We start from the raw sequence: 25,302 nt of genomic DNA, 5'->3' as shown, positions 1-25,302 counted from the left end.
AGGGACACCACCACCCGGTGACTAGCCTCCCCATAGGGGCACTCAGCTGCAGCTTTAAATAGAGAGGAAAAAATGCATTAGCTGGGCAATAGGTAGACTAAACAAATTATGTACCAGTTGGTACCAAGCTATACTTCCAGCTAAATAAATCACAATTCCAAATAGCCCACCCACAAACAAATACACAAGGCAATTAAAGTAGAAGAAGAACAAACAGAGTTAACTAGGCATGGTCACCAAAAGTTGTGCACAGCGTAACCCTGCGCTACATAAATCACACAGCCCATGCAGACGCCGCGTACACTGAGCTTAGTGAAATACAATGCAGTGTAAAGCCTGACCGACTGAATGCCAGGAAATGTTACGGCTTGGCAGATGAAGCTACAAACAACAATTGCGCTACTACCATGCAAATCACAGGGAAAATATAGCATTAGGACTGAGAATGGGCCTACCTGGAGTAGCAGAGGAAAGTTGCACCCGCAGCAGCTGCAAAATCAAGCTGAAAACAAAATGGACAATTCGACGGGTGCATAAAACCAAGCAAAGCAGTACACAGCAAATCGACACATACCTTTCCAACAATGGAGGCGCAGGTAGCGAAAGGGGCGGATATCCCAGAAGCAGACGTTCAGGTATGGTTTACCTGGGTCTTTTATACACAAAGAGCTTGTCAAATATGCTAATTGATTACCGGCAGACTGTAATTTACACTTACCAAATTTAATAACAGCAGGTCAGTTCATTCACCTTCATTTCACACTGGATAATTGTGTGTTGGTGTGTGAGAAATATGGCAGAAGGAAATGGCTGTGCTTGAACCAGTCTGTGGTAGTGAATAGTTTTTCTGTGTGTCTCTGTCAAGGGTCAGTTTGCTGTCTCATGGGTGATTTTTTTTTTTTTTTCATGGTTGGTGTATCGGTCGCTACTGACAGATTTGGTTTTGGAAACAAGATTTATACTCCCAGCAACTTTTAAGATGACCCACATTTTGTTTTGTAAATGGCATGTTAACAACAGAAGGGAGAAAAGACGAGCTAAGAAATGAGATGAGCATGCAAACTCACTAAAAATTGTAGATCAGAAAGGACCTGAAAGGGGTGATCGTGACTGAGTCTGCAAATCTGTGGTATCTAGGTGGAAGAGTGACTCTGAGGCCCCTTGGAATTGGCACGGCCAGAAGGGAGAACTGCTGTGCAGGTGCAGCTCATTGGGAGTAGTCCATGGGGACTGTGTGGACAATGCCAAGGCCCAGTAAGGATCCAGTGAAGATCCAGTGGGTCCTTGGGGTTTAGTGATTAATGCTTGCGACTCTTAACAATAACTAATAATTTCAATAATTTCAAACTGGATACTGGTGTGTGGGTGTGTGAGGAATGTGTGGGTGAATGAAACACTCTATTGGATTATAACAACTTTCTAACTGGCTGAGCATAAACAGGCATGTTCAGTGCTATTTTTTCCAACTCTGTCAAAGGCCATTTCCTGATTTGTGTAAAAAATGGTTTTGACCATATTAATCCAATTAGGGTTAGGGTTAGGGTTAGGGTTAAGAGTGTTATATCTGCCAATACTATTGTAATTCTCAGCAAGGTTACAACTCCCCATAGAGCTTTACACTAACTGTAGCCCATCCGTATTTTTTTCCATCAAGAATTAGCTGTGTTAACTCTGAAAACAAATGTTCAGGAAATTGTCATCTTGACGGTGATTATGTAAAGAAAGCTATTAAAGCAAAGGGGAATAGACTGGAAACTCACATTGCATTTTAAATTTGCTCTGAAATGAACTCATTTAACCTAATCTGAACTAAAGTTTAATTTTACCTTCATTCTCAAATGCATTTTGAAATTGTGTTTTTGAAATTAACCCATCTTTAAGTTCAAGTAAAATACAACATGTGTCAACATAAAGTAACATTTTTTTCATATAACAATCCTACATACCCCTTATGCTGTATATTACTAAAACGTACCACCAAGGACACCACTCTGACACAGTGATAAAGAGTACATGCAGAGACAGATTGAGAACCATTTGACTACATATTCCCCTGTGAACAAACTCTACTTCACTTTACATCTACTGACCCACTTATGAGGTGATACGGTTGACAAGAGGCTCATGATGTTGACCCATCTGTGATCACATTTCTCAACAGTCTGCTCAGCTCCAAGGCAAAGTATTTAACAGTCTTTTGAGAAAAAATGCACTTTGTTATTAATGCATATCATATCATGTTTCTTGCAAATCTAGTGTTAATTATCATAAACATTGATGTAGTACCATTTTGCATTAAATATATAATAGAAAGGCACGAAACACAGAATACCATGGTCACTTGAAAAAAGACTTTCTCTCTGCTGTACAATATTTCATTTTCACTTGCTTTCACCCAGGAATATAGTTATGTTCAGTTTGTCAAACAGACTCTTTCACTGGTTGTAATGAACTGTTCAAGGCTAGGATGTTGGAACACACTTGGCAAAGAACTTTACTGATCATGAATGAGTTCAATTACACCTGAGTTGTCCATGCTTACTAACAGCCATGATGAAAGGTAGGATGAAGGAAAATATTCTGACAAATGACTCCTGTTGAGAGAGGACAGCTTCAGGCCCCACCCATTATAAAACACACTGCAGACTGTACTCACTTCGAACATTTTTTTCTTTTGCTTTCTGTGTCTTTATATACACTGATGAGCCAAAACATTATGACCACTCACAGGTGAACCGAATAACGTGATTGTTTCCAAACAAGGGCACATGTCAAGGTCTGGCGGCACTGTTGGTTGACGCTGTTTTGGCGGCACACGGAGGACCAACACCATATTAGGCAGGTGGTCATAATGTTTCGGCTCATTAGTGTATAAATTTCTTTATATATTTTCACCAGCGGACTGGTACACTGTACCACTGACCCAAAGCTAAATACAAGAGGTGAAATAATTCTCCCACTTACTGCATTGGTTAACATTGCATGATTTAATCCAAATTGATCCTAATTATTCTCTTTTTCCTCATTTATTGTCAGATAAGATAATATATTAATATTTGAACTGAACAAGCTTGAAAAGATCTGCAGAATATTTTATGATAAAAAGCTTGTGGGTCTTAGTGGTAACACTGCTGTTGCTCACTTGAGAAAGGTACTTAACCTGAGATGTTGCCAAGAAAATCCAAAGGCATAAACAGAGCAATGAATTTACACACAATTTAAGATACATAGGAGGTCTCCGCTCAATAGCTAAACAATGTAAATTAAACGCAATACGGATCTGTTTTTTTCTGTTCTGTCTAGTTCTTCAAATAGCTCTCCGTAAATCTTCAGGTGAATATCCCAGTGGTAACCATGCTCTTACCTATGACCCCAAAAACAGTGTAAGGAGCACCTCACTGATGACCAAGTTGGCTCATATTAATAGACTCTGAGAGCCCTTATAGAAAGGGGGATTTCCAAGGCTCTTGGACACAGCTAACTTACAGGGGATGGCCTGCTATGCCACAACCCACTTCCATAATCTGGTACAAAAATAAATTTACTAATACTAAAGGAAAGGAAAAAAACCTGAATGTGCCTTGTAATTGCTTCAAATATTCCCCTCATACTGCTGATGTCTGCTCCCCATCAGAGTGTCTGTATCCTGGAATGCCTCTTCCCTCTAGTGGCTGAGAGTAGAAATTCAAGATAAGATTCATATGAGAGATTAATGTCGACTTTATAGACACAGCCCCTCAGTGTTTCCAGATTAGGCAGGTTTTGAATTTGATTGTGCGGGTCAAAATTGGTTTGGGCGGTGAACAAAATTTGGGCTGGTTTGGGATTGGGAACTGGCCCAATTTGGCAACACTTACTTTTCTAAAAAAGCGCGACAAGAGCGCGGCAAAACTGTCTAGTACCGTCAAGATGACTCATTGGACGGAGACTGAGATTGCATGTGATCGGATTGATTGGATGGAGATTCCGAGTAGTAGAGAGAAGCGCACCATGTACATATGGAGGGCAACACTCCAGCCCAGAAGGTGGCGGTAATGCACCTGAAAGCTGTTTTACAACGTCCAATAAACAACAGAAGAAGAGCGCTTCTCTCTAGAAGAGCAAAGCTGAACAAAACTACAAATAAATAAGGTTTATCATGTGAAAGCAGCCTTATGTTGTTGGGGTTTTTGTTGTGGTGGTTGGCTGCTGTTGTTTGTCGCTATATGGTTTTTTTATGCATGCTTCGGCTGCCGGCGTACATTGCTTTTAAGTATGGAACAGTAAATAATCGGGGCAGTTAAAATACTGAACTAAATATTGACCAAATATTTTGAGCGGTTTTGTGTGTGTTTTGGCGGTTTTTGAACAGTTTTTGGGATGGAAACCACCAGCTGTATCTGGCTACACTGCAGCCCATTACTATGAGCCTGCTGCTTCTTTTCACATGGTGCTATTCTGCTTATCTTTGCTTCCCTGTAGATACATCATACAACAAGGCTGCATGCAGAGGAATTGCAGGCCAGTACTGACCAACACAAGACCAGTACTGAGTCACCTCGAAGCTCTGAATGATGAAATCCCCAGTGCTCTGGTACTCTACAGATGCAGTGAAGTTTGGTAGGGTAATACCAAATAGGGGAGTGAGAATTTCACACGTACTTATGTGACACATACTTAAATGCACTCCGGAATAGTGTGCCCTTAGGTACCCATGTATCTCTGTTCCATGTTCCGAAAGGGTTACTACTGCAGTAAGTGTTCCTACTTGCATGCTGCAGTATGGTATGCTACATTAGGCTTACATTCATTGCCTTCATGAAAAATCTGAAGGCCCCCACCGAAGTATGCCTATTTGCCTATTGACAAATAGGTCCACATTTACCTGTAGTGAGGTAAATTGGAAAATGGCTCTTTCAAAAATCACATTACCAATGTGAGGAAAGTGAAATTCTGAGATGGAGAAGAGTTAAAAAAAAAAAAAAAAACAGAATAGGAATAGGAATAGGTTTGCAGTTGTTGCAAAGTGTTTGGATCAAGATGGGATGCCATCATCATTATCCTTTAGATTATCTTTCTGTTATTGTACCCATGCAAAAACTGCCATCTTTGTAATTCCATTAATATGTCATTAAAATGGAACACCTTGGCCAGTGACATTACCTTCAGTAGCTGTTATTTCCTAGACTTCTATCCTAAAAGGGTATCATCTAGGGTTACAGCAGTGAGGCACAGTGTAGCACAGTGGCAAAGGGCAGGACTACTGGTTCAATTCCCCGCTGGGGCACTGCTGCTGTACCCTTGGGTGAGGTAATAAACCCAGAATGGCCTCAGTAAATATCCAGCTGTATAAAGGGACAATGTAAAAACTGTAACCTATGTAACATGCTCTGGATAAATGACAATAAGATAATGTAAAAGGTTACAATTATGGCTTGGAAGAGGAGGGTGATCCAGGAGAGGGCCTGTAACGGAGAGGGGTGACTTGGGGAAAACCCTCATATCCCAAAGACAAGGCATCCAATAGCCAAGCAAGCAAAAATGCACTTTTAGCTCACAACAACCAAACCATGGTAATTTCCCATCTCCTAATCCCTGCCCATTTTATACACAAGGTAGAAACTGATACATGATCATTACACAGAGACTGAGCATTTTTATCAATTGCACCATTCATCTCGACTTCAGCTCAAGAGCTGGATGTTGGCTAATATTTCATCCCTACTACCTTTTAGCTGAAAGATCATATATTTAGATGTGGTTATGATTATGCTACCTGAAAGTAATAAAAATAATTACAATTAAAATAAACGCAGTGGGGTCAAAATACACGACATAATAATTGTATGCTAAATGCATGCAGTAAGACGGTAGCTGTTTGCGTATCTCAGCCGTTTAGCACACCGCGCGTCCCAATTCCCTTAATGCGCATGTGCCAGGCGGGCAACGGGGTATTCACTAGCCGATGAAAATGGCTGACATGGAAACTGAGATGTACAGCAAGAGCCCAGATAGTGGGAAAGGACACGAGTAAGAATTACCACATTTGTCAATACTTTTTCATTGGTAGGCACTAGTCTATTGCGAACTGAAGTTTTCTACCTCGGTGGATAATGGGGAATGACGTTTTGTTTTTATTATGTATCTCATAGTAAATGTAGTTCGCTAACGTTAGCTGTCCAGTTAGCCTAGCCAGCTAATGTCAGGTTAGCATTAGCTGTTGTGATTTTGTTGGCTGCCTAACATGAGATACCAAGCCAGCCGTCGTAACTGATTCTGTCGGTGTGCGTGAAGTAAAACGTGGGGGCTTGTCTAGCTAGCAATCTCAATAGTTCTTTAGCTTGCGACCGTCCTAAATCGTTGAATCTGTTTTGCAACACTTTTAAACGGTCTAACCACGTTTGGCAGGTGCGTGATAGAAGAGAACATGAGAACCCACGTTCTTAGTATCCGTTTAGCTTGATACAAAGCTAGCTTAATTCCTCAATGTAAGAAAGGCCGAAAAATAATGTCTAACATATTATAAACTAGTTAAGTTAGTTGTCGTCGGGTAGCGGTGTTTCTGTGTGTGGCTACGGGTTAGCTGTCCGGCTAACGTTAGCTACTTGTTAATGTTTTCCGCTCAGCTAAATAGAATAGAACTGCCTCCTTAACAGTAACTGCGTGTGGGTTTATTTTGGTGTACACACATAGGAAGGTTGCTAATCATTTAATTATGAGTCCCTTGGCCAATCTACATAGTTGTATAGCTAACTAGTTAGTTGGTTGATGTCAAATTAATGCAAGGCTTGGATATAGTAAATGCTTTGTATGACTAGCTGGTCATTTTTTTCAGTTGGCTGTTGCGAGCCCCTGAAATGAAATTATGCACTGCGGGGCACTGGGGACATCGAGCACAATAAACGTATTCGTTCTTGTTTTGCTGCAAGAGGGGAAAAAAATGTCCTGCATATGTAATGTGGAGCATGTTGTTAAATTGTGTAGCTGAGTAATCGGCAAATAATCAGCAACAATCACGTGGTGCATGGTTCCCCAGATTAACTGGAGGGAGAACAGCGGACTGACTTTGCCCGCTGATGCCTGTCCCTCAGACTCAGCGTGTCAGATGTTACCTCTAGAATCCCCTGACTTCATCTGTTACAGAATTGAACAGCAGAATTTCAAAACTCCACACTGAAATGTAGAAGATGATGCAGAGGTTACTTGTGGGTGCGAATAGCGAGAGGATTTTAAGTGCGATTGCTGTGCCTTTGTCTTTGCAGGAGGGAGGATGTGAAGGGCGTGGAGAAGAGTGCCAATGAGGAAGAGAATGGAGATGTGTCTGGAGAAGAGGAGGAGGAAGAGGAAGAAGAGGAGGAGGCAGATGAGGAAAACGGTGGCAAGCCGGAGGAGGGCACCAAGCGCAGCAGCGGGGGACGGGGGAAGCACAAAAAGAAGAAGCGCAAGCACCGCAGCAAACACAAGAAGCACAAGCACTCCTCTGAGGAGGAGAAGGACCGCAGGCACAAGCACCGACACAAACACAAGAAACACAAGTGCAAGGAGGCCGCCCCCGCCTCCGCATCCGCCTCCGCTGCCGGCGTCAACTGCTCCTCCGGCTATGTCGCCGGCGGGAAAGGGGAGGGCTCCCCCTCGGCCAAGCGGCCGAAGCTGGACGACATGGCCGTGCTGGAGGACCTGGAGAAGCAGAGGGCCATGATCAAAGCCGAGCTGGACAACGAGCTGATGGAGGGGAAGGTCCGGTCGGGCATGGGCCTGATTCTGCAGGGCTACAATTCCGGCTCGGAGGAGGAGGGCGAGATCCAGGAGAGGGCACGGAACGGGGAGCAGCCGCAGAGGGGCAGCGCGGGGAAAGCCCTGGCTCCCAAGGGCTACGGCGCCTCGCAGCCCAGCAAGGACACCAAAGCCCGGCGCGAGTCTGCCAACGGCAGCAAGACCGGCTCTAAGCGGCGCAGCCGGAGCAGGTCCAAGGACCGAGCCGGCAAGCAGCACCGGTCGGACAGGAAGAAGAGCAAGAGCGGCGCAGAGAGCGGCAGGGAACGCGCGAGGGCCTGCAGCAGATCCAAAGAGAGGAGGCGCTCCCGCAGCCCCGAGCAGGCCAGGGAGCAGGCCCAGAAGCCCAGGTCGCCCGCCGGCAGGCACCGCCTGTCCGCTGAGGGGGCCCGGAAGTCGGCGTCGCCCGCGGGGGAGGCGGAGCAGAAGGACCGCCCGGGCAGGAGGCCATCGCCGCCGGCGCCGACGAGCGCGCAGGCGACAGGCGAGAGACAGAATCACGAGCGTGCCAGCCGCAGGTCCCGGTCGCCCGAGCGGCGCAGCCGGTCGCGCAATCGCCGCTCCAGGTCCAGAGACGGAAAGCCGTGGTGGTCTGAGGCGGAGAGGGGCAGGGGCAGGGACAGGGACAGGGACAGGAAGCCAGCCAAGTCCCCCTCAAAGGACGCATCGTCCGGAAAGGAGAACCGCTCACCCGTTCGCAGGACGGGGAACAGTGCCCAGTGGCGGCGCAGCCCTTCCCCTCGCCGAAAGGACCGCCACACCCCCCAGGTCACAGACAAGAGCTCCAAGAGGAGTCACTCCCCCTCCCGGAACAAGTCCCCGGCCAGGAGAGGGCGCAGTCGCTCCGTGGAGCATAGGCGCAGGGAGGCAGACCGTCAGCGCCTCTCGCCAGTCAGGTAGGGACTGTCTGTATTGTCACCACCCATCCGAACAATTTCCTTTGGTAGATGCCAGGGAAGATGGCTATTCATCTATTCAGAGCCAAAGATTTTAGGGAAACGATTTGATTTTTGTCAGTTTTCTATCAACATTACAGTGGATTTGAAGCAGCTTTTTAGTCAGGAACTAATTCTGAGACAGGGGTAAGTGGCGTCAGGGGAAAGTTTGAAAGAAAAGCTTAAATATGGTCTGCTGTACAACAGCTGGTAATATAAGGCACCTAGACTAAGTGCATTTCAGAAACTGCAAACTGTGTCAGTGTTAGTTGCCAGGAGTCTGCCAAAGAAAGGATTCATTCTCAGTGCTTAGGTCACTATGGAAGCCTTGGTGTTTTAAAAAAAGGAGATTTGAGTTCCATTTTATCACAGAAGTTCTGGTTGATATAAAGAGAATGCTTCAAAGTAAATGTCAGCATATATCTTACAATCGACTTTCTCAAGTTGCAATCTCAGAGTACTCTAACTTAAGTGTTTTCATCCACTCTGCCTCTTGCTGTTCCCAGGTATGCTTGATTCCCATTCTCCCTAACCTGTCTGCCTGACACCCTTGGATAAGCTTTCTTACAGAAAATGTCCCTGCAGACGGTTGATAGCCGCCTTCCTCTCGCCCTGTTGCCCTGACAGCACTGTGTTTCTCCCGTCCTGCAGGGTGCGCTCCCGGGATGAGACCGGGCCACACCGGGAGAGGTCCCCAGAGGCGAGCCCCGCTCTGGGCGCCCGGCGGAGAATCAGCCGCTCTCCCCTGAGGCGAAGGTCCCGGTCTCCGCTGAGGCGCTCCCGATCCCCCCGCAGACGGAGCAGGTCCCCCGTCAGACGAAGGTGAGGGAGATGGGACGGCACACCCCTTCAGAGGGTGTCAGAGGGGCTGATGTGGAACGCCTGCTGAGAACACCTGTTTGTGCCTGTGGGATTGAGGAGCGTGTTACAGTGACCTCAGAGGCCACCCTTTTGCACATGTTGCAGAAGCCATTAGTGTATGGAGCTATATCAGTCTGAAAGCAAGAGAATGCACCATATATTTTCAAACTATTTTAACCCATTTAAACCTGGAACTGCCACTGAACTTGCTTTTGCTACTTGTTTTTCTTGTTTCCCCATTCAGTCTGGCACTTACCATAGAACCTTTAATTGGCAGCCCTCACCTCCCATGCAGGTTATATCTGTCGTTGTGTTGAGCGCTGTGCAGACCCCTCTCTCTCTCTCGCTCCCTCCCTCCGTCCCCCCGCCTCTCCGCTGCAGGTCGCTGGAGAGGGACAGGCTGGCCAGGACCAGGCAGCGCTGGCGCTCGGGCTCGCGGGAGCGAGAGCGGAGGCGGAGGCGCAGCCGGGACGAGGACAAGTTCAAGGGCAGCCTCTCGGAGGGCATGAAGGTGGACCAGGAGTCCTCCTCGGAGGAACTGTGAGTGGGAGAGAGGCTGCTTTGCTCTACACCTGCTGTCACTGCACTCTAAAAGGAAATTCTGTGACAGCAGCCAAGCCCCAGAAACAGAAAAATAAATATGTTGGCTATGTGTCTGAAACCTCAAGTGGAAAAGATTTAGCAGAAAAAATACCATTTTTCCCTCGTGCAGTAACTCTTAACTGGCTCAAGTCCTTATTATTGACACAGGCTACTGGTTATATCCATTGTTTCTTTCTCCACAACTATGCTAATATTGAGTTTGTACTGTAATGTAATTTTATCATTTCTGAAACCACAAAACCGTAATGGTTTTATAGTAACATATTTTTGAGTTTTTAATTGCACAGTATACCCAATCCCTGATTATACTATGGCCTGTGTTATGTGCAGGGATGGTTTCTGTCTGTCTGCTGAAGATTCAGGCAGGTGACTGATACTGTCCGTGTGGTTTGTCTTTTCAGGTTGGAGGACTATGATGTTGATGAGGAGGACGAAGAGGCCCTTATTGAGCAGCGACGTCTACAACGACAGGCCATCGTGCAGGTGTGTTAAATTTCAGTTTTGATTGCAGCGTGCCAAGACCCTATTTGAGACACGCTCCTAGCAATAGCGCTTAGCGCTGCAGTCTGGAGTATTACTTTCTCATGTATCCATTTACCCAATGAACGTACCTGAACAAGCCACTCCAGGGTTGATGACACCTAAACGGTGACTGAGTAAAGCTGAAACAAAGTGGCCTTTTCTCCGCTCTCTTCCACTTTCAGAAATACAAGGCGGTGAATGAGGACAGCAACATGTCGGTGCCCTCGGAGCCCAGCAGCCCGCAGAGTAGCACCCGCAGCCGCTCCCCCTCCCCGGACGACATCCTGGAGCGCGTGGCGGCCGACGTCAAGGAGTACGTGCTGGAGAACGTGGACACCTTTGAGGCCAGCGTCAAGGCCAAGCTCAACCTCATCGCCATGGAGAAGGACGGTACGCTGCCGAAGGGAGCCCGTGCCATGACGCGGGTCACCCAGTCGCGGTGACCAGTGGTGCTGACGTCATTGCTTTTGCTTTTGGCGTGTTGCCTTTTAGCTACCTGGCTGAGCTTTATAGTCTGGTCATTGGTATAAATAGCAATTTTGATGATTATTCTGCTTATGGATGTCTGTCCACATAATGTTCCAGTCCACAAATAAATCCCTGCAAATTTATTTTCAAGTTCCGGTCCATTTCATGGTACTAATAACCATTAGTAAAACAAACTCCATAAATTTGAGTAGACTTGGGTCAGGCTTTGCATTAGCACTAGCAGTTTTTTGGTCTTTTTGTTTTTTTTAAAGGAGGTTTTGTTTGGATAGCAGTTATACACTTAAATGCATGCTAGGGCAGTTTCACTAAAGTTTTTCCATTTTAAATATTGTCTGTCAGTGAAAATTAGAGATGCTTCTTGCAGTCTTCATGAACATCCTATGTGCACCACCCTTGGATAAGCTAAGACCCATCTAGCTCTGTTGTAATTTAATGTTTTTAATAGTACTGTGGCTCAGCTGGCTAGGAATGCATTTCACCTCCAATTGTAGTGTTTATATAATGATATAGAATACAAAGCTTACACGTAACTTGTTATTCATTACAAATGTTTTGTAATTTCTCTTCTCGGGCTCCATGCTGAATTTCTTCCTTAGAGCGTGTGCTAAAGAGTTAAAATATTTGAAATCATTTAAAAACAGACTGCATTTTTTCCATTTGAAATCTTTTAGTGATGTTTAACTGCATTTGTTTTGAACAATTAGTGTGTAATCCAGTGTTATTGAGGAAAAATCGAGGAATGTGCACTCACAGTAGTTATCCTTCATGCTTCTAGGCGTGACAGATTAGTAAAACATGTTGGATTCTAGTAAGTGTGAACTCCAGTCCTCTCCCCGTGTTTCCCTAAGACAAACAGCCATATTAATTGAAGCATTTGAGCAATCTCCCTTTTGGGTTCTTTCAGGATGAGCGGAATGAGTTATTATCAGATTATCGTGAGGCAGTCAGCGCTATCTGTCTCCCATCCCCTTTCTCACTGCCCTGTGAAAGAAGGCAGGCTGTAATTCGCAGGCAGCTGCTGTAGGGAGGAGTGAGGTTTGGCTGCAGCAGAGAGTGGAGACGAGCGGGTATGCTCGGGGTGGGAGCTGTCAGGTGTGAACTATGGTGTGATGGCTGCCGGGATTCCCAGCACAGCCAGGTGTTACCGCTGTACTTTATTATTTCTTCTCGTACTTACTGCCTTAAGAAAGCAACGTAGGATTGCTGTGAGTTGTAATGTGTGTGTGTTGTTTTTCAGTTTATATATGTAGGAGAACTTTTCATTCATTTTCATGTTAAAAAATAATATAGTGGTCAGAGGGCTATACGTTTCTGTAAACAAAAGTAATCTACATCTTTGAAACCATTTCATCTGCTTGTGTTTTGAGTTACTGAATCTGGTCTTTTCCACAGAAAGTCAGTAAATTATGATTTATCTGGAAGGGTACTAAAAATACTTGCTTTACTTTGTTTTAGGATCCACTCCAAAAAAGCCATCAGCCCCTGATATGTTTACAGAATCAGATGACATGTTTGCGGCATACTTCGATGTAAGTGCTTAAGAATCTGTTCTCATTTACAGTCACATGGGATATCAGCCACATTGCAGTGTAAACTACCTGAATCACCTAGGTCATGTAGTCTGACCCTCTTCAGGGGAAGTTGCATTGTTTTACTGGAGTGGTAATATTCTTGTTCATGTTTTGGGATGTAGAGAGCTACTGTATTGAGGTTCTGCCCCTTTTCCACCAACGTGAACTACGGGCTAGTTCTGGGCTTGTGCTAGTGGCAGTTCGGAGTTGCTTCAACTTGCAAACCTTCTAAGAACGGGTTTGCTTTTCCACGGGCAGAGAGCCACGTCATTACGGCACTGTATACATCTCCGTTTTCCCGCTAGCGCCAAGCTAGCATTGGTGGCTGGTGAGCTGGAAACGGGGGAAGCCCAAACACTACCTTTAAATCTATCATTACTTTCAACCTGTTCCCATTTATCCTCCTTGATTAACAATAACACAAATAATTCACAGAATAGTTGACACCAATCGCGAGAATAGAGTAATTTGTCTGTAGTTTGTATGCTTGCGAAAGCTACAATGTGAGATTAATTAACAAGGATGGCATTTATCAATTTAAATTACGTTAAATGCTCATGACACATCACAGCTTTTGTGAGGTCTCTGTTCTAAACGTTATTGTTCATTGCACTCAACCTAACCTAAGAGTTTATTCTCAGTAACTTAAATCGATTAAACTAAATTTAGCTCTGTTCCGTAATCTGAATTTTCTAACACAAGAAAGCTATAATGCGACACATTTAAGAGAACGCTTTGGGATTAGTTGCCACTTAATTATTCAAATTGCCATCCTTGTTAAACAACATCATGCTGTAGCTTTGGCAATAGGACACAAATTTCAAACAATCTGCCGTGTTTCGCGAGCATAGTGTTTCACTAGCTTGCAGCCGCCACTGCAAACTAGTGGGAACAAACAACAACAATAAAAACGAGAACAGTGCTTTTAAAAAACAAACTTGTCCACTACACTTTATACAATTTTAACCTTTTGTGAAGCCAGATGTTAAGTGACATTGGTAGGTGAGTCAGTGGCAATGTTAGAAAGTAGCATGCTAACGTTAGCTACTGTTACCAAGGTTACGGTAGCTGGCTAGCTAGCTGTTGGTCAGCTAACATTACCCAAGCAAGCGTAGCTACATAACTGTTACGTTTGACATTCGTATCATTGATGTGAGAAATTAGTAGCTATGCTTGCTTGGCTAATGTTAGCTGACCAACAGCTAGCTAGCTAGCCATCAATGTTACGTTCGTAACATCGATGTAAGAAATTAGTAGCTCGCTACACAGCTAAGAAATACATAGCTGGCTGGCAACAAGGCGAAACGTTTGAAAAATAAAATGTTGGTTTTTCTTCTTCTTTTTAGGCAGACCAGGCAGTACTCTAGCTCTGGTTTTTTTAAAAATGGCGTTCACAAAATTTTAGTTGGTCACGATAATCCCGCCCCCAGCCTCTGACGTAGCGGTTCTTTGTTCTAGACCAGCAAAGAGTTGGTGCCGCTCTCGAACCAGTTTTCCTGGCCGAGAGCTGGTTCTTTGTCTGTCGAAACAGGAAGAACTGGTTGAAGATTAGGCACCGGCTCCGAACCGGCCCTCGAAATGCGTTGGTGGAAAACAGGCATCAGTAGTGTTGCAGTGTTTATGCTATGTAGCTAGAAGGAATTGGAAGTCACTGAACCTGTACTGTAGCCTTTTTCAGTACCCTCCCTTACCTTCTGTTTTAAGAGAACCTCCTTGTAATATTCTTTAGCTTTGATTCAGTGCGGTCACATACATTTTATGCAACAATGATAAATGACATGGGTCAGGAATGATTTAGAGAACTGATTTCCAGTAGAGTGCACACAGTCGGTGATTGTCTGAGGGTAACCAGAATATTGTAACCACTGCAGAGTGCAAGACTGAGAGCAGCCGGTATTGGGAAGGACTTTAAGGAGAACCCTAACCTCAGGGACAACTGGACAGATGCAGAGGGGTACTACCGTAAGTTTTTGCTGTTGAGTCTGATTGAATCCGAAAGTTATTCCAAACAAGTGAAAGTCATCGATGCTATTGGTATACATTGAAGGTCTTGTACATATATCCAGCTGGTCTCTATACTCCAGTTGAAAGCTGATCTATCCCGTTAATTAGATTTATTTATGAGAAAAACATCGTTGTTTTGAGTGACCCTTTATGTCCATTGGGTTTTCCTTTTGGCAGGAGTGAATATCGGGGAGATGCTGGACAAGCGGTATAGTGTGTACGGCTACACAGGACAGGGTGTTTTCAGCAATGTGATAAGGGCCAGAGACATGGCCCGGGCCAGCCAGGAGGTGGCAGTCAAGATCATCCGCAACAACGAGCTGATGTGAGTAAAGCCATAGGCTTTCAATTCACTTCAGTTAATACCCCAGCCAGCAGAGATTCTGCAAGTTCTAACCCTGGATCAGTTTCAGCTTTATATTCATAATGGTTTGGGAATAGAATCAAGGTTGGGTAAGATGGTCCTGCGTTCATGTTGAGGAGTTCTATCTACCCTTTGCATGTAGAACTAGGACACACTGTACACCTGATGGATTGGTCTTGTACTCGTACTGTTTATTTGCTTTGTCTTGCACCTTCATTCCGGATTGTTGGTGGGCTTTGTCATTAATTTCTGCATCAATTTCATTCATTCATTGAAATGAATTCATTAAAGTTCCATGTTTCTTTTAAAATGTGTCTTGAACCCTTAGTCAGTGTTGTTTGCAACCCTCTTTGCAAGGTTGTTTATATGTTAAAGTGATCACTGAAATCAGAAATAGTGACTTCTGGGATTTTCCAAAACGGCTATCTGTAAGAGACTCTATAACATATAAGAACATTGGTTAGGCTTCTTGATGGCATGTTATTTAAACAGAGGTTGTGACAGGAACCAATTAAAATGCTGTGTGTTTATCTACAGGCAGAAGACTGGGCTAAAGGAGTTGGAGTTCCTGAAGAAGCTGAACGATGCCGACCCTGATGACAAGTTCCACTGTCTGCGGCTCTTCAGGCACTTCTACCATAAGCAGCATCTCTGTCTGGTGTTCGAGCCTCTGAGGTAATCAGCTCCGCTTTGCTGGCTTTAATGTTTTTAGTCATAAGGGTAGGATTACTGAGCTCCTGTCTGTAGTCATTTAGTTGTCTGTAGTAATTCAACAAGTCAGGGGAACTAACTCAAAGCAGAGACTGAAACTGTGAACTGCTCTTACTTCATTCTCCACTGTGGGGCAGCAGAGTGCTGCTTTCTGTCAGTCAATAATGAACTGCAGTTTGTAGATTTTGAAGGATGCCAGGCTCTGAGATTCTCAAAAATATAGTAATTGCAGGTTAGGAACGGGCTCTTTTCAGAACAAGGCTATCGAAGTATGCCAGGTACAGTGTTCTGGGAAATGTGGCGAATTTTCAAGCAGGTAAAATGTGATTTTATAAAATAACTGAATTGGGGAGACTAGACTGACAGCCACTGATTGAACTGTCCATCATTAAGACTAAGTGGTGGGAGGGTGAGAAGTACACACTAGGAATAGGTTCAAACAACTAATTCTGTATCTTTTACGGAAAGTTTTGGAAGTGAATGCCATCTTGGCATCTGTCAACTGGCCGAATACTCAGTTATTTGTTATGAGAATTGTCTTGTCAGTTGCCATTCTTATGAAGGCAGGCAAAGCATTGTAAGTCTGCACTGCATACACTGCTGTCAGGCACTCTATAGCAGGGGTTTTCAACCTTTTTCCACATGTACGCCCCCCATCTTGCGCCCCCTCCCCCTCCCCCACCACAACCCAAAACCCACTGAGCAAACAACATATGCGAATTACACCTTTGACGTGCTCAAACAATATAATTGACGTTATGTATACATACAGATGAATTTCAGCTCCTTTTATTAATTTACTTTTAAGCAAGGATATACAGCTTACCTTATTCAGTGTGATGGTTGAGCCTGTTTCAGAGAGCACAACATGTTGATTCGTGATTTAATTCCAGACACAGCTAGTCGTAGATCGTCCTCCACTGTCATTAAACATGAGCAGTATTTGTTTTTGATGTACGTAAGGACAGAAAATGTTGTTTCGCAGAGCCAAATCGAGGCAAAAGACAAAAGTACATCAACTGCAAGCCTTGACAGTTCAGGATACTCTACCTTGGTTAACAGCCAAAACACTCTGACAGTGGGGTTGAATCAAAGACAGCCTTCAATGTGTGGTCACTTGAAAGGTCCAGGACAGCATCATGTTGGTCTGACGACAGCTGATCGCCTGCATTGGTGATGAAGCGGTCACGAACCCAGTCATGTTGGTCCCGACTCTGCTGCTCAGGAAAATATTTCCTGAAATATTCAGAAAGGGCTTGCAGATGATGACCGATTTCATCTTTGGTAGCATCGAAGCTAAGTTCATTTTTCGTAATAAACTTCTCCAAGGTGGGGAACATGTCTACATTTCCCCCCTCAACCTGCCGTCTCCATCGCTCCAGTTTTCTCATGAACCCCTCAATCTTGTCAGTCATTATTAGCATATTTTAATTCGGGCCCTGAGATGATGAATTAATGGCATTAAGTCTATCAAAAATGTCTGACATGTATGCAAGATGTGTGAGCCACTTCGGGTTGGTAAAATATTCCGCAAAGGAAGATGCACAATCCAGTAAAAAAATGTGTAGTTCATCTCGCAGTGAAGATATCCGCTGAAGCACTTTTCCTCTCGAAAGCCGTCTCACCTCCGTATGTAGGAGTAACGATTCGTGTTGTGATCCCATTTCTTTACACAACAGTGCAAACAGTCTTGACTTTACTGGACGGGTCTTGACATTTACAACTTGTGTTGCTGTCTTTAGCACACCCCTCAACTCAGCTCACTGCTACATCGCAAATCATTGCCTTCAGTCCTTTATTTTTCCCCCACCACGGAACCTGCTCCGTCTCTGCACACAGTGACGCAGTTATTCCAGCACAGACCCCCTTCGTCCAATTTGCTATTGAGTTTATCAAAAACATCCCTCCCTGTTGCATGTTCCTTCAAGTGCACAGCAAAACAAAAAATCCTCATGCATTTTTCCCTCATGGCAGTAGCGGACAAATACAGTAAGTTGCGAGGCATTCGAGATGTCTGTCGATTCATCTGATTGTAATGAAAATTTCTTCGCACCCTTAATTCTCTCTATTAGTTGACATTTAACATTGTTTGCCATCTCACCAATACGGCGGCTGATCGTATTATCAGAGAGTGGAATTTTCGCAGTGTCACTGGCTAACTCTCCATGCATAGTTGGACAAATAGCCAATGCTGCTGGATGAATGATTGTCTCTGCAATCGTATGAGGTGCTTTGGCTTTGGCGATCAAATATGCCACCTCATATGAGGCAGCCAGGGATTTGGATGACACTGTGGTTTGTTTTGACATTGTTAGTTTTTGGCTAGCTAACACTGACTCCTTATGGTGGACAAAATCAACTGGCTTATCTTTGTATATTGGGAGCTTCGTGTTTAAGTGTACTTATTAGCTTCAGAGGTTTTAAGCTGTCATTTGCAAGTACCTCGGAACATAAAACACACTGTGGGTGTGGTTCATCATTGAGTATAATATACATGAATCCGTATTTTATGTACCTTTCATCAAATTTCTGGCATTTTGTTGCACCCAGGTCTTTACCTTTACTCTGTAGTCTCTTTCCTGAGTTAGCTATTTAACAGGGTTCTCAGCTCTGCTATAGCCGTAGCCAACGAAGATGGACGGCAGGGCCTGCTAGCCAGGGAAACTAGTCAGATTGCTACACCCCCCTCTAGTGGTTACATATTAAAATGCTATTAACGACAGAAATGACAGGTTCACTGCAATTATTGTTTTATTCCTTTTTCATTTCGTAATCTGGCGCCCTCCCCCTTGACAGGTGGTCATGCCCCCCAGGGGGCGGGCCCCACAGGTTGAAAACCCCTGCTCTATAGTACTACGTTAGCTCCCTCAGGATCTGGTGTTGTGTGCAGGGTCCTAGTCAGTCAGGCTTGATCTGCGTGTCCGCTGCCCTCAGCATGAACCTGCGGGAGGTGCTGAAGAAGTACGGGAAGGACGTGGGCCTGCACATCAAGGCGGTGCGTTCCTACAGCCAGCAGCTCTTCCTGGCGCTCAAGCTACTGAAGCGCTGCAACATCCTGCATGCCGACATCAAGCCTGACAACATCCTGGTGAGTCACCGCAACCTCCAGGTTCAACCTGCGAAAAGGCAGCCGGCCAGCGGCGGCCGAATCGGCTCCTATTGAAGGCGCTGACATGCTGAGTGGTTTGTTTTTGTTTCTGCAAAAGGTGAATGAATCAAAAACCATTCTTAAGCTGTGCGACTTTGGTTCAGCGTCTCATGTGGCTGACAACGACATCACGCCCTACCTTGTCAGCCGTTTTTACAGAGCTCCTGAAATCAGTAAGTTGGACTTCTCTGTCTCATTTGAATTGATATTTGTGTCTCTTGGTATTGTGAACATTAGTAACCTCAAGCAGCATGATTTTTGTAATTGATGTAGATGCCATTTAAGATTAAGGTGTAAGAATTCCGAACTTGCTTCCACTGTCACTGGTAAGACTTTTGTTATCTGTCAGGACTCAGTTTATAGCACTAGGTCTCACTTAGGTTGCATCATATGGGTTTCGAGAAAATGCATTTTGATTTGTGGAGTTATAAAAATGTGATATTTATTCATATTTTATCATATTTTATCATATTCGTAGTTCTGTACTAATTCATCGATTTTTAGCTTGTTAGCTATTTCATTGTTGCAATGTTACAGCTGTTCTTCAGCTGTAACACTGCAGGTTAACCAGCTAGCTGTTTTTATATTCAGTTATTAAACTGTCAGTTATATTCTATTCCCCTGACACAAGAAAGGTCCAAGAATGTAACAGTTGTTGCTCTGATTGTTGATGCCTCCCAGGTTGTTCTCGTCTACTAGACCCAGTTAGCCAGCTGGATATTGTTGTGTCCTAGTTTCAAACTTGCTGGCTTGCTTAAACCGTAGATGGATAACTAGCTACCATTTACAAAGGAAAATTCTGTTCACAAATTGATATCATTAGTTCTTATCTCAAATTAGCAGGTTGTCTTAGCATACGGACATGGTTAATGCCAAAGTGGTTTCCTACCTAATTAGGTAGTTAGCCTAACAGTATTTGTTGCTGTTGCTGTGTGAAATGCTCTCATGTGCAAAATAAATTTGGTTGGCAGTTTTTGCTCATATAGTTTTTCTTCAGCTATTTCAGCTGTGGGGCATAAATGCTGTCTGAGTTAACGCCATCAGTTTTCATAAGAGGGTGATTTGAGTGTCGTGCTCTATCTCTGGGGATCATGGCATATTTTGCCTGGCTGTGGTATAAGAACGAACAGGATCTGAGCACGTGCTTTTTCTCCACAGTCATTGGGAAGCCCTATGATTACGGGATAGACATGTGGTCAGTGGGCTGCACGCTCTATGAGCTGTACACAGGAAAGATCCTCTTCGCTGGCAAAACCAACAACCACATGCTCAAGCTCGCCATGGACCTCAAGGGCAAGATGCCCAACAAGGTAGTTCTCACTCTACTGTGTAGGACCTTCCTGGTGCCTTGTTGTCTTCAAGTTTGCTTTATTTGTTTTTTGCAGTTAAAGCATTTAGGGCATCAGCCATGTGCACACTGACTGTTGTACTTTATGCTGTACGAGGATAGGACGTCTTTGCTAATTCATAACCCGAAAGTGTATTTTCCCGTTTTGTAGATGATCCGGAAAGGTCTGTTCAAGGACCAGCACTTTGATCAGAACTTGAACTTCCTGTACATTGAAGTGGATAAAGTTACTGAAAGGGTATGTCCCCTGTTTACTGTGCACCCTTCTTCATCTCCTTTAAACAACGGTGTTTTGTTCTCATTGCTGATTCACAGTCGGCCATGTCTTTAAGGGAACCTCTGCTTCCATAGCACATTGATTTTGCAGTCAGAAATGACAGCACTTCAAGCTCTGCATCACACATCAATATAGAAAGACAGGGTGTTTTGAAAAGGTAGTTCAGAGTATGGATTGGAGTTATTTCCAAGTGTTTGTTATGTTCTGTATCTCCACCTGCTCCATATGGACTGCTCTCTCAGAAGGTCACTTGCTTAGTATATTATTCCCTTTGATTTTATTCTTAAAATCATTAAAAAGGTGGATACTGTAAGCTTTCTGTTGATGTAGAGCAGTAAATGTGACAGTATGGAATTGTGTACTCAATAACCATGTTACTTCTTACCACTTTAGAAATTAACCATGTCTTCAAATTAGCATCCTTGAATGAACAGTTACACAGATGTTTTTTAAGTAAAAACTGTCCTTAAAGTGGTAATACTTTAGCAACAGAGTAAAGGTACCATATCAGTGAGTGATGTTTAAAAAGACAACCTATGCTCCACTCCTTTTCTAGTAGTTAATAAAAATGTAGTAATAACATTAAGTTGTACAAGTTATACTCCAGTGCATCTTTTTAAAAAATAATCTTACGAGCTCGCATGAAGAAACACTTTCCATTTATGTAAGATGAATGGCTTTGAACTAGAGTGGGCACAGTTTTTTTCAGATGCATTGAAATAAAATGTTTAATTAAAGTTGTGAATCTATGTGCAGTAAGTGCAAAACTTATTTAAGCACAAACAGCAGAGTATACACATTCCCTAATATAGAATGATAGATTTAAAACTACAGAATTCATTTCTGTAGAACTCATTTGAACAGAGGAACACAGCATCATTTTGAAAGGGTAATAGATCTATATAGTAGGGAGTCACTCCACAGCTGCAGCAATACTGATACACTGTTTTTGAAATTGAAATCATCGGTCTCTTTATCAAAACCAGCTTGCTATTTTAACTTCGCTTCAGTAACTACTACACATACATATAAGAAATAAATGACAAAGAGCATTCAAATTAGTTGCTTCCTATTTAGTGCAGAATTCATTACTAGAGTCCTGATATAAAAAAGAAGTCATTTGAACAGAAAATGACATCATTTCAAAAAGAGGTTGTACACTGTACTATAAGGAAATTAGTGTTCAACTGCAGCGAGTGCTACACTGATTTGTCAAAATTGAGTTACAGAGGTAGATAACAGTACACTAAGCCTGCCACAGTTCACTGTCGCCTGGATGAAATTATTATTGGATGTGGCTAGTTGTCCATTCATGAATAACTACTTTAATTTTCTAAATTCCTCTCAACTTATCAGTTATTTTCCACTTTGTATGATTTTATTTAAAATGAAAAGATTGTGTTTTTTAATATTTAAAAAATAAAAATAAAATTGCCATGTCATTTTACCTTAAGAGCTATTACTAAAACCTTATTTTTCTTCAGTATACCTTTCCATCATAAGTATTAGTAAAAAAAGCGGTACCAGTAAAGCTGTGCATGCAGTGTAGAGATTACAATGTTAAGGCGTAAAAATGTATGCTAATCCATATGCTTCCTTTACATGTTGCATTCCCTTAAGCCAGTGTATAGTTATTATGTAGAGTACTCACCTTGATTTTTACTGTATGTGCAAAGAATGAAATAGTGTCCTCCAAAGAACTTTGGGTCAGATGAGAGAAATTCAGGCCTTGCTGTCTCTGACCTAGTGCTGTGTATCTGTCCATTTCCATCCATTCTTCTCATTTCTTGTCCAGGAGAAGGTGACAGTGATGAGCACCATCAACCCCACTAAGGACCTGCTCACGGACATGGTCGGCTGCCAGCGGCTCCCTGAGGACCAGCGCAAAAAAGTGGTGCAGCTCAAAGACCTGCTGGACCAGATTTTGATGCTTGACCCAGCCAAGCGGATCAGCATCAACCAGGCCCTGCAGCACCCTTTCATTCAAGAGAAGATCTAACCAGCCTGCCACAGTTATGGCAACCACGTGACTAAGTACATGGGTCTGGCAAAGATCAGAAACATTGCATTGATGCATTAGGAATTGCAGAGACGTGACACACGAATGTCTAGAAGCTTATTTTTTAAGAAATGTAATAATTCTCTCTCATTGATTTTAATGCATGTGCAAATCTTGTTTGTTTTTATTATCAACTGTATAGCCAAAGTGAGGGTCCAAGATCACATGTGTACATATTTCTTTTTCTTCTAACATGACCTGCAAAGCACCCATACGTTGTGGGAACAGTTTGACCTCAGCCTCACCTCTTTGCTGGGGTAGATTTACTTCTGTGTTTATGGGCCTTTCCGGTAGGTTTTCAAAAGTGGGGAGTAGAAATCCTTTGTTCTTGTTTAGTTTTTTTTTTTTTGTTGTTTTTTTTCTCGTGTGTGTGTTTTATTCCCCATACATTGCTCCTTCTTGGGCCCTGGAAGGTGACTGCTTGATATAACTGTACATAGGTTAATTGCATTGTTCAGATACATCTTATTGGGAAGATTTATTTTTTAATAATGGCTTGCCAAGGCTACAGAGACTAATGAAGTTGCCCGATGATTATGTACCTATTTTTACATGGCTTTTCATTGAATCAGGACCTTGTTTATGGACGCAGTGCACACGCACATGTTTAAATGGGTGCGCGCACGCTGTCTTGTGCAGACTTGGCAGCCGTGAGTCCGTGTGGCGCAGGCCAGCGTAAATGCTGTCTGTATTCGCGTCTCCCCCAGGTGTGAGTGCGCAGGCCCCGGCCGCGTGACCGTGGCACAGGTCTGTGCTGAAGGGGGTCTTGTCCTACTTGAGCCTGCCCGCAGAGACGGCCTCCTCTGTTAAAGCAGGTTGTGTACCACTTTCAGTAGACTGAAGGTAAGCTCCCCAACCCATCAGCTTCACTCATGTTCTCGCACATTCTAGCACCCAAAACAAGTCCTGGCCTCTTGGACGTTGGGCGGTTTTCATGCCTCTTGCTTTCAAAGTTCTGATAAGACACCACACAAATGAAAAATAACAATAAAAAAAATGCCAACCGCCAACCATTTGAAAACTGTTGTATTGCTGTCAACCTCCGTGTAAAAGATTAACAGCGTTTCTCTTCAAAAACTCGGGAATGAATTGAATGCGTTTGCTGGAAACCGGTTAAGTGCGCAGAAGTGAGGGGGTCGGGGGGTGTCTGCGAAACTCCGATGGAGGAAAGCGCCTTCAGTGTACTGCTGCTTTTGTTAGTGATTATATTTCACATCTCTGCAGTGCTGTAACTTTTCAAATGTAATGTATAGTCTACTGTTTTTTCCTGTTTGGTTTCCCCTTTCCTCCCTTTTTTGAACCATAAGTAATTATCTGTGAGTGTGTAAAGGGGGGGGCATTGTACAGTCTGAGATTAGTCAGTTTAGTGCTTTTTTTTGCAAAGCCTATTTAAACGTTTCCCCCCCCTCCTTGTCTTTCTCTTTGATTCTCTCATGTTTGTGATCATGTCTTTTGATACAGGGATTTTCCTGCGCAGATCTTTACCATCTGCTTGTTGCGAGCGGTAATTGCTTCTTTACTTTTCTCCTTTGTACTGTTTAGACACTTTGGGGAATTCAGGGAAAAAAATTACAATAAATTAAGTGTAGTTTACACAATATATTTGCTTTGTGTTTTTTTTTTTTTTGTCTTTTGCTGCGTGTAATCACAGTAGTGATTACAGTGTCCACTGGACAGTGCAAAACTGTTGTAAATTCTCAAATGTATCGTAAAATAAAGTTTTTGTGGAAAAAAAAAAAAACAAAACATGGTTGTAGAGATCAAGATACTTTGTGGTGATTTCCCTATTTTTAAATAGTTTTTTGGCTCACTAACCTTTTTTCTTTCTGATGCATTAAACCTCATTCTCTTCAGCTCTGGAACCTTTCTTAAACCTAAGAACATAAAGAAGGAAACAGTACTGTACAGACCCTGTATGCTGTATATGGTCTCATCTTCCACTGCACCACTTTTGAATGTTAGACTGACATGTATGTGTAATGGAAAAAAAGAACCATCGTATACTTCACCCATCACTAATTGATGTTTGTGATGTTTTTCCCACTGTTTCCTGTGGTCGCTGAGAGAGACAGAAAGCAAGTTAAGCTTCCAGGCCAGGAGGCTCTCAACCATCTGCTACAGCCTGGTTCTGCTTTGAGAGAGACAAGATCTCCAACTACTTACCAAGGTCATTTCTGATGGCATGTGTAGATGACAGACATAGACATGATGTAGGCTGACACAAACTCTGATAGCAGTAAAAGAGATGTGATCGAGACCATCTTGGTGTCACCGCTGCCTTTATCATCGTCACACTTGCAGTTATTGCCAACTGCCTCAAGTAAAAGGATAACGTTGTTTTTTCCCCGCTCTGCATCGGCTACTCAAGCAGATAACCCTTGAAGCTTTTTTCTTATGGTATAGTTGGGCTTCTTGAGGAGGGATATTCAGAGTCATTCTTGAAACAGCTTTTCAACTAGTTGCATAGCTTACCTCCCAAGAGTAAAAGAGTAATGTTCTTATGCCTCCTCGTCCTATATGTAGGAAGATGGTGTCTTAGAAGTAAATAGTATCCCATGCAAACAGTTGATCTAATTTGACTTGCTGGATCTAATTTTGATTCACTTCCATGTCTGAGACACGATGTGACTTTTGAGGGAGCAGATAATGAGGGCTGTT

The 25,302-nt window shown here is 43.4% G+C and overlaps 1 protein-coding gene across 1 annotated transcript; it reads left to right on the top strand.

Moving 5' to 3' along the window:
• The first annotated feature begins 5,941 nt into the window (after window positions 1-5,941).
• LOC118773230 (serine/threonine-protein kinase PRP4 homolog) lies at window positions 5,942-23,927 on the top strand. Its single transcript, XM_036522073.1, has 16 exons — window positions 5,942-6,009; window positions 7,242-8,648; window positions 9,339-9,509; window positions 9,930-10,088; window positions 10,553-10,634; window positions 10,856-11,063; window positions 12,618-12,691; window positions 14,605-14,695; window positions 14,915-15,062; window positions 15,639-15,776; window positions 18,747-18,900; window positions 19,019-19,133; window positions 20,119-20,270; window positions 20,460-20,546; window positions 22,381-22,934; window positions 23,352-23,927. Exons 1-15 carry the CDS (start codon window positions 5,945-5,947, stop codon window positions 22,582-22,584), a joined length of 3,255 nt encoding a protein of 1,084 aa, XP_036377966.1. The 5' UTR covers window positions 5,942-5,944; the 3' UTR covers window positions 22,585-22,934; window positions 23,352-23,927.
• The last annotated feature ends 1,375 nt before the right edge of the window (window positions 23,928-25,302 follow it).

Source organism: Megalops cyprinoides, chromosome 2 (genome assembly GCF_013368585.1).
Source record: "Megalops cyprinoides isolate fMegCyp1 chromosome 2, fMegCyp1.pri, whole genome shotgun sequence".
In the NCBI taxonomy this organism is placed as follows: Eukaryota; Metazoa; Chordata; class Actinopteri; order Elopiformes; family Megalopidae; genus Megalops; species Megalops cyprinoides.
The sequence above is the reverse complement of the archived record's forward strand: the minus strand, read 5'-3'. Positions and strand labels throughout refer to the sequence as shown.